This window comes from Physella acuta, unplaced genomic scaffold (assembly GCF_028476545.2).
Source record: "Physella acuta isolate Inbredline_101_S28 unplaced genomic scaffold, ASM2847654v3 ptg000357l, whole genome shotgun sequence".
Classification (NCBI taxonomy): Eukaryota; Metazoa; Mollusca; class Gastropoda; family Physidae; genus Physella; species Physella acuta.
In genome coordinates this window covers 766,966-776,421 of record NW_026731876.1, presented here as the reverse complement: position 1 = coordinate 776,421, position 9,456 = coordinate 766,966, and the positions used below count along the sequence as shown (strand labels likewise).

Below are 9,456 nucleotides of genomic sequence, written 5' to 3'. Positions count from 1 at the left end.
AAATAAGCCAATATGGCCTAGTTTAACTAGAAAAAAAAATAGGCCTATTAGGCCTAGCCTAATAAAAATGAGATAATTGAATTGCCAGGTTTTTTAAAGAGTTGAGACTTTAAAAAAAACTGACATACATCACAAGTAGGTCTAACTTAGAAGTGGCACTTAAGAATTCAAAGACAAACTAGGTTTAAATGGGCATATAATTTATATAACTTATTAAATGGAAGTGTGGTAGTTACACAAGGACAAATAAGTGTCTTCTTTATGATGAAAACCCCCAATTTAGAACAAAAATATTATTATTAATTCATTATAAGTTATCGGTCATTTATTTTCTTTATCTTGCTTTTATTTCTATCTAAATAGGCCTACGTTTAAATAATGTAATCTATAGCATAGACTAGATATAGATCTATATTGTTAGTAAAATCGGACTAAAGTTAGGTTAAAGTGTTTTATTTTTCTCTATCTTTACTAGTATTACGTCTAGTTAGGTATATTTTCTATCTAAAATGGAAAATTTAATCCATATAGATGTATAGATAATAGTCTACTATTTGCATAAAGTTTAAAAAAAAAGCTAGGCCTAATTCTAGATATCTAGACTAGCCTAGATCTGTATCATCGCCTACACAAAGAAAAAAAAAATAAATTAAAGAAACGGAAACTGTTGGGAACACATCCGGTGCGAACTATAAACAAACGCCATTGTTGTTTTTATCGAAAATACCTCATATTTCAATCGGTTAACATCTAGGTCTAGATCTAGTCCTATACATAAATGGTTTCGTGAAATAAAAAAAACCTGAATGGAAAATTAACCAATTAACTCATTATCATTGAATTTACTTATACATCATTACATATATTATTTTACCAGGATGAGCTTCCTATTGTAAGTTGTACTAATTTACGACAATTTTGGGTCCTAAAATTTTAGGCTAACTTTTTACTCATTTTTTTTTAAAATTATACTCGTATACTGCCTAAACTCAGACACTGTCCTTAGACCCAGCAACTAACGTACATTTTTTAAAATAGTTGACAGTCATCCAATTATATCTGTGTTTGGCTGTTAACTTACTTGTAAACTAGTAAAGATCTATTCGACGGTAAAACTCCATTTTAGCGTATTTTATTCTCCGCTTCTTGTTTACCTCCAGTTGAGCGTATTTTATTATAACAACCAAAACATTAGGAAAACACGATTTATTATTTGTATTGTATTTTTTTTAACAAATGAATAAAAAAACAAAGAGACTGACTTTGTTTAAGATTTTGATAATTTACTTTGTTAAAATAAAAGTTGAGAAAAATCCAAATTTATACCTAATATTTAATGTGCAATGTTCGTGTGTCAGAATTTTCATTGCAATGGGTGAAATACATAAACGTAACTCACAATTGCAAAGGCGGTTAAGTTTGTATTGTTACAAGTATCTCCCAGGCATGATACTATAAATAAACATTAATGAACTTACAATGACCCCAAAACTGAGGCCAACACAATTTCAAACAGCTATTGCCCGAGCTATGACGTATGCTGCGCATGCTGATAATTAAAGTCAATGTGAACTCACAGTGAACCCGTGACAGTGTAAGGATTTTTCTCCCGCTGACGAGCACACAATATTTAATTGGAACAGTTCTAATGCTTTTTAAAGTGTTTTTTTTTACCTTTTCTAATAAAAATTGCATTCATAAAAAAAATAAGTAGATCTATGTTTTCCTAACGTTTTTGTATGTTTCGGTTGTGTTTACAATAAAATACGCTCAACTGGAGGTGAACGTCAAGCGGGGAATAAAATACGCTAAAATGGAGTTTTACCCTATTCGACTACAGAGTCTACACTACAGGGTTCGATTAAGACGATTAAGTCTGGAATTTAGAAAAGTGAATTGCAGACTTAAAAAGTCTGGAAAATAGTTTCAAAATAAATAGGGCTTAGATCTAGAGTAAAGTTCCGCAAATCGATCAGACATGCGCGAAATTCCAAAGTCATGATTTTCATCAGGTGCACTAGACTTTGACTATGTTGATATCATATGTTGTAACCGTTTCACACAGAAATAAGCCGAAAGTACTGTGTTACTCAGCTGCCTTTCTACTCTAATAGTTAATAAATATTTATGAGTAATTTTGTATTCCCATGCACAGACTTTGAGGTATTTATGTTTTAGTGATGGCCCTCTTTGTGATATTCCCCCCCTTCCCTTTTTTTGCTTGCGGCTGCCTGCCCCTGCTAGCCTAACGACCGTATTTTATGTTTTTGATCCAATTTCACTAATTAAAATAAATATTTTACACTTTAAAACGTGTTGTTGATTGTAATATTTATTAATAGATTGCAAAACCAAATAAAAATGACTTTAGGCCTAATTAAATTTATTAACTTCACATCAAGGATAACCCACTCAATGCTCAAGGGACACAACATAATATACATAATACGAGACATAACATAACATTTGCTTAGACATGTTTGTATGTAGAGACACAAGCTAGATGTAGAAGAAGTAGATGATCGAAAATAATTTAAAACAACAGACAAATTTAGATAATACATAGGAATCTAGGCTTAGATTTAAATATAGAGGGTCTAGTCTAGTTCAAGTAGTTGGTGAGGGTAAAACACCTTAATCGTTACCCCAGCTGAGGCCACCCCAATTTCTCCCCTCAGATTGCTTTAATAGCCTTAACTATAGTATTTATAAGGCCCAGCACTTATGTAGAAGCTATTTATAGTTAACCTATTATAATAAGCTTTGATTAGTTGGTTTTATTTGCCTCATCCCTGGGACCTAGTGCTTTTCATAGGGGAACCAGAATCGCCGACGATGTCATGCCTCAAAACTGAAAAACTTTAAAAACCTGTCTTCCAGAAAGAAAAAACAAAAGAACTTGACCTGGATATATTTAGAAATGGACATGCGGACAGCAGATATCGGTAGTTTCATAGAAAACATCCAAACAATGATTATACTAAGCAATAAACAGGAGGATGGCCGTAGCGTGTGTTGAACAGCATGCAGAACTTAACTCTTGATCTAGTTTTTGCCTTTTGGGCTGGTTTTTTAAAAGTTTGGAATCTAGTTTTAGACCTAAACTTTTTTTTTTATTATTGCATTATTGACTTTGCGAATGTGGTACGAGTAGGCTTATTTAAAAGTATTATTAGAGCCATTCAATTTATGTGGGAGGCATGTGAGTGGTAGACTAGGACAAGTGTATTTTAATTCACCTTCTGTTAAACTGTTTTTTGAAATCTTTGCAATTGCTGACGATTAGGGCTAGACTAATCCGACCCTCCTTGTAACTATGAACGATCACTGATATATTAACTTCTGTAAACTCACCATAACCCAAATTATTACTTACTTGGTACTGCTTGGGGGGGGGGGGGGGGGGATAAAAAATCTAGCCACAGGTAGGCTGTTGGATTGTTGGACATTTCAGCGTTTCCAACGCGATCAGCCTGGTATTGTCAATGGGGACACGATTTGCTGGTATGTCATACTTAACTTGCAGCTCCCTTGCTGTATTTGCGTCATTTAAGCCATGTTTGAACTTCTTTTACTGAGCTATTTGTTAATTCTTTTTGCTTGTGTCATTGAATGGTACTTCTCAGCCATCGTTAGGATTGCCTTCTTGATCCTCAGTTTAAGAGGTTCAATGTTGTCTATAATCTTGCAGCTGCAGGTGATAATTGGTACGCCTTCAGTAATCAGATGCATCCCACTGTTCTTGACTATCCAATGCTTCAAGGGCTTTTTTCTATTAGCATGGGCCAAATTAGGCAGACCATATTCTACAGCCCCTCTTACATAAGCATTTCTCAGGGTTTTTGGATCTGCACTCTATCTGGTATTGGTTAGTAGTTTCAAAATATTAAATCTCTTGGGGCCCTTTTGTTGTGTTAAGGTCAGCTTCTGGTCACAGCCCCCCATCTGCTTCAGACAAGTCCATACAGGATAAAAACAACAACTAAATTGTTGGGTGGATCCTTATGTTAATCTATGTAATGTAGGCCAGAGTAACTACCTGTTTACTTGTAATATTTGAAAATATGTCCCATCAATTTGAACAAGTTTTCATATTTGAGCTTTACAAAGTGAAACCTACTCTCTTCACAGTGGAAGTCGAAGCAATAAAACATTTAAACCAAAGAAAAACATCCCTGAAGGCACACATCAGTATGATCTTATGAAACATGCTGCAGTCACACTAGGGAGCGGCAATTTGAGACAGGCAGTTCAGTTACCTGATGGGGAAGATTTGAATGAATGGGTAGCAGTCAACAGTAAGACTTGTTTCTTTTCTCAATGGGTGGGTGTGTCAACAGTAAGACTTGTTTCTTTTCTCAATGGGTGGGTGGGTGTGTCAACAGTAAGACTTGTTTCTTTTCTCAATGGGTGGGTGGGTGTGTCAACAGTAACACTTGTTTCTTTTCTCAATGGGTGGGTGGGTGTGTCAACAGTAAGACTTGTTTCTTTTCTCAATGGGTGGGTGGGTGTGTCAACAGTAACACTTGTTTCTTTTCTCAATGGGTGGGTGTGTCAACAGTAAGACTTGTTTCTTTTCTCAATGGGTGGGTGTGTCAACAGTAAGACTTGTTTCTTTTCTCAATGTATGGGTGTGTCAACAGTAAGACTTGTTTCTTTTCTCAATGTATGGGTGTGTCAACAGTAAGACTTGTTTCTTTTCTCAATGAATGGGTGGGTGTGTCCTAATGAATGAAATATATTATGTATATAAATGTTAAAAACAGTTTATTTAAAAGAAAATGTTGAACATGTTACTTTTCAGCTGTAGATTTTTTCAATCAGATCAACATGCTTTACGGCACTATCACAGAATTCTGCTTGGAGGAGACATGTCCAGTGATGTCAGCTGGCCCTAAGTATGAGTACCATTGGGCTGATGGTCAGACTATCAAGAAGCCAATTAAGTGCTCTGCCCCAAAATACATTGACTATCTAATGACATGGGTACAGGACCAGTTAGATGATGAAGCTTTGTTTCCATCCAAGATAGGTAATTGGGCTTTCAAATGCTACATAATTATTTAAGTACATAATATAAAGCTTAAAATATCATGTCTTAAAATGTTTTGTCAATAACAAATTTAAAAAATCTTAAAATGTTTTATCAATAACACTTTTTTCTTTTGTAGGTGTTCCTTTTCCAAAAAACTTTCTGTCCATTGCAAAAACAATATTGAAGCGACTTTTCCGAGTGTATGCCCACATTTATCATCAACACTTCAAGGAAGTGGTTCAGTTAAGTGAGGAGGCTCATCTGAACACAAGCTTCAAACATTTTATTTTCTTTGTCCAGGAGTTCAATCTAATTGATCGGAAAGAGTTAGCCCCACTCCAGGAGCTGATTGACAGATTAACCAGCAAAGATCGATAATATTTGATCATAAGCCTTTTCAAACATTCTTCTCTGACATATTTTTTAAGAAGATGCTCAATTTCATGAGCAAACAATTTTCTCTTTGTTTTGATAAGTTGATTTTGAAGTTAGATTCAGATTGTGTCAAATATTCTACTTTACCACAGATTTTAATTTTGACAACTTTTTGCTTATCATATCTGTTTATTAAAGTGTTTTATAAAATATTAATTTTCTATAATTAATCCATGCATACAATAGGCTTAGAATTCATATTAGAGCTGTTGCTTTATTTAGCAGTCCAATGAAATACAACCAGCTTACTTAAACATAGATGATTGCTTTTGTTTGTTCAAATCTCGACAATTTTGTGATAAAGTTGCGCACCGTGGGATAGATTTAAGTGACAGTCCTGTGTACATACAAATACTTTATTGCTTAGCTATCATGTATAACTATTGCATTTCAAATCTCTGTGGTATTTTTTCAGGTATTGCTTAGATTTTTCAAAAGATTTATTTTGTCTATTTTTTCTAGTGGTATTTCCAGGGGTAGGCAAGTGTTAGGTGGGGGCCTCATAAACAAGGGTGTGAAACTAACCATTGGTAGAGATCTCTGGATCCTCCCAAAATAAGATGATCCATACACAAATAATTTCTTCTCTAGTTTTCCTTTGAATACTCAGACTTTCTTCAACATTTTCTATCAACATTCCACAATCATGACTCTATGATGTCTCAACTGCTGTGCTTTATATAATATGTTATAAATACAACACGTACCACAACATGAATGTTCTGTAAACTATTGTATTGTATGAATAGACATTTTAATTGCGGTAACATCTAAAATTGCCTTTACTATATGGCACGCTGGGTTGTAAAAGATGTTTTGTTTGTCATAGAAATCTTGATATCATCCAGTTTTTTCCCCATAAAAATATCTTGACCTTGATATCATCAACCAGTACAATGTGCCCACTAATGTTCTCATCCATTTTCCCTGATTCCTTCTTGCACTTTTAAAGTTGTTAGATATTTTTATAGGGCAACGGTTAAATACAATTTGATGTTGATTAGTATAAGCTTTTCTCAGCATAAAAATTCACTGTTGGTTAATCATTCTTTGTAGATCCCTGCTGGAAAGTACTCACAATAGTGCTGGAAAAAATATTTGACAACCATGTTTGTAGTTACCTACACAAATATGGTCAGAAGCTATGAAGGTTGAGTTGCTTGATATAGGATTGTACAATTGTATCTTCATAGCTCAAGGAGCCCAGTAACTTTTGGCTTTTTGTTCATTAGTTTTTATTTCACAGTTTTTTTTAGATCTTGTATGTATTTTTTTAATGATAGTGATTTGTCATGTTCAACATAAAAAAATAACTTGAAATCTGTTTCTGTCTAAGGTGGACCTACAGCTGACTGAAAAAATTAAGTGGACCTACAACTGACAAAACAAATAAGGTGGACCTACAACTGACAAAAACATTAAGTGGACCTACAGCTGACAAAAACAATGTCATCATTTACACCTGACATTTTGAAAGATTTAGCTGCCCAGATATGATTGTAAAATATGGAAGTGTCCATGTGTTGTCTTTCAAGCTGTTGACATGATATCCAGCACAACTGTACGTCCATTAGCCTCAGTGTATCATTGACTTGTTATGTTCTTCCCCTTGAGATATCCAGCACAACTGTACGTCCATTAGCCCCAGCAGACTTGTGTCATTGACTTGTTATGTTCTTCCCCTTGAGATATCCAGCACAACTGTACGTCCATTAGTGTATCATTGACTTGTTATGTTCTTCCCCTTGAGATATCCAGCACAACTGTACGTCCATTAGTGTATCATTGACTTGTTATGTTCTTCCCCTTGAGATATCCAGCACAACTGTACGTCCATTAGTGTATCATTGACTTGTTATGTTCTTCCCCTTGAGATATCCAGCACAACTGTACGTCCATTAGCCCCAGCAGACTTGTGTCATTGACTTGTTGTTATGTTCTTCCCCTTGAGATATCCAGCACAACTGTACGTCCATTAGCCCCAGCAGACTTGTGTCATTGACTTGTTGTTATGTTCTTCCCCTTGAGATATCCAGCACAACTGTACATCCATTAGCCCCAGCAGACTTGTGCCATTGACTTGTTGTTATGTTCTTCCCCTTGAGAGTGAAGAGCTCCATTCCATCATGTTATAATGAAATGATGTTGACTTAAGAATAACAGTACATTCATTTTTCTTCTGGTCATGTATTTATTTGAACAAGCCAATGTTTGCACAAGACCATGGTGGGAATTATTTTAGTATTCTTCTCACTTCTAGCAGTAACTGCTACAGTCCACTTTTGGTGGTATGACACTTCTAGCAGTAACTGCTACAGTTCACCTTTGGTGGTAAGACAGTTCTAGCAGTAACTGCTACAGTCCACTTTTGGTGGTATGACAGTTCTAGCAGTAACTGCTACAGTTCACCTTTGGTGCTATGACAGTTCTAGCAGTAGTTGCTACAATCCAGTAAGCTCCTGTGGGAAAGTTATCCATGTAGAAACAAATATTGTAGGTCCTTTGCTCCCTTTCTTTATATGCATAATTTGGCTTGGTAGTTTGATGTCAAATAATTGAGTGTCATTTGGCTTGGTAGTTTGATGTCAAATAATTGAGTGTCATTTGGCTTGGTAGTTTGATGTCAAATAATTGAGTGTAAAGACGCCTAAGATGTCGAGGTTAATTAGCAAACTTTAGACAACAGTAAGGCTTGAAGTGACACTGTATTTGAAATAGAGCACTGCTAGGTTTTTTCCCATTGTCATTCTGCATATGTTGCAGATATATATATTGACAGCTGATTTAGCATGTATTGCAACACATTAACTTTTTAAGTTTAGCTGCTATAGAAATTTTTAAAAAATTATGTGTGCCGTTTCATCGAAAGTTAAAGATTTGCTGTTGTACCTTATTAAAAGCGAGGGATTTGACGTTGTACCTTATTGAAATGGTCATGTAAATAAATGGTCTGTACATACTTGTGGTATAGTAGGGATTGATCCTTGTTTTTAGTCTAGTCATAACGTGCTGATGCAACAAGTAAATCTGGATGTTTGACCAGTCCTGCACCATCCAGCTACACTTTGACTGGCAGCTTTCAGTAATAACCCAAAAGTTTTTCTTGACACTTTTAGTGCATAGTTTGCTAAATAAAGGCTAGGTCAGACCAACATAACTTGTTTTACATTTGTAACTTTTATTGACCCCTGTACAGATCTTGCATGTTCAATTATTTTTTAACACGTTTTTATTAACTCAGCTTCGCGTGTGTTTGTTGTTAAAATTGACATCGAAAATTAGCCCACTTCTGATTGTTCTATAGATCTGAAATTTGGCATGCAGGCTACTTTCGCCTAACAATTTCAGATGCAATCATAAAAACTAGCAATTAGAGACCGTAATTAGCTTAATTTAATTACGCCCTAAGGACCATAAAATTGAGGACATGATTTCTAAAGATACCGACAAGACTGAAGGCCTATTGACACAGTTACTTCGGCCCCAATCGATGTGAGCGCGCTGGCCGTGATCGTATAGTGGTTAGTACTTCGCGTTGTGGCCGCGACAACCCAGGTTCGAATCCTGGTCGCTCAAGATTTTTAGTCCGTGTATTTATAAACACTTAGTCAAGTCATACTTAATCAAGTCATTAGATAAAGTAGAAAATAAACTATATAAAAAACTTTTTTAAAAACCACGTTTTTCATGTGTAGCAACGGACTAAAAAGGAGAAAATAAAATACTTAAAAAAAACTTTTTAAAAAAACACGTTTTTCTTGTGGACTAAAAAGTAGAAAATAAATTTTTCTTTTGTGCTTCCTCGAGCTGTGCAGATTCTTGTGATGACTGACAAAAAACGTGGGTCGGGCAGATGGGTCGGGAAATTTGATGGTGAACGTACCCACGTTTTTTGTCAGTCATCACAAGAATCTGCACAGCTCGGGGAAGCACAAAAGAAAAATTTATTTTCTACTTTTTAGTCCACAAGAAAAACGTGTTTTTTT

The 9,456-nt window shown here is 35.2% G+C and overlaps 1 protein-coding gene across 1 annotated transcript; it reads left to right on the top strand.

Moving 5' to 3' along the window:
- Positions 1-675: 675 nt before the first annotated feature.
- LOC131941323 (MOB kinase activator 1B) lies at positions 676-9,056 on the top strand. Its single transcript, XM_059300527.1, has 4 exons — positions 676-892; positions 4,132-4,298; positions 4,805-5,032; positions 5,172-9,056. The coding sequence occupies exons 1-4, from the start codon at positions 879-881 to the stop codon at positions 5,411-5,413; spliced, it is 651 nt and encodes a 216-aa protein (XP_059156510.1). The 5' UTR covers positions 676-878; the 3' UTR covers positions 5,414-9,056.
- Positions 9,057-9,456: the final 400 nt, after the last annotated feature.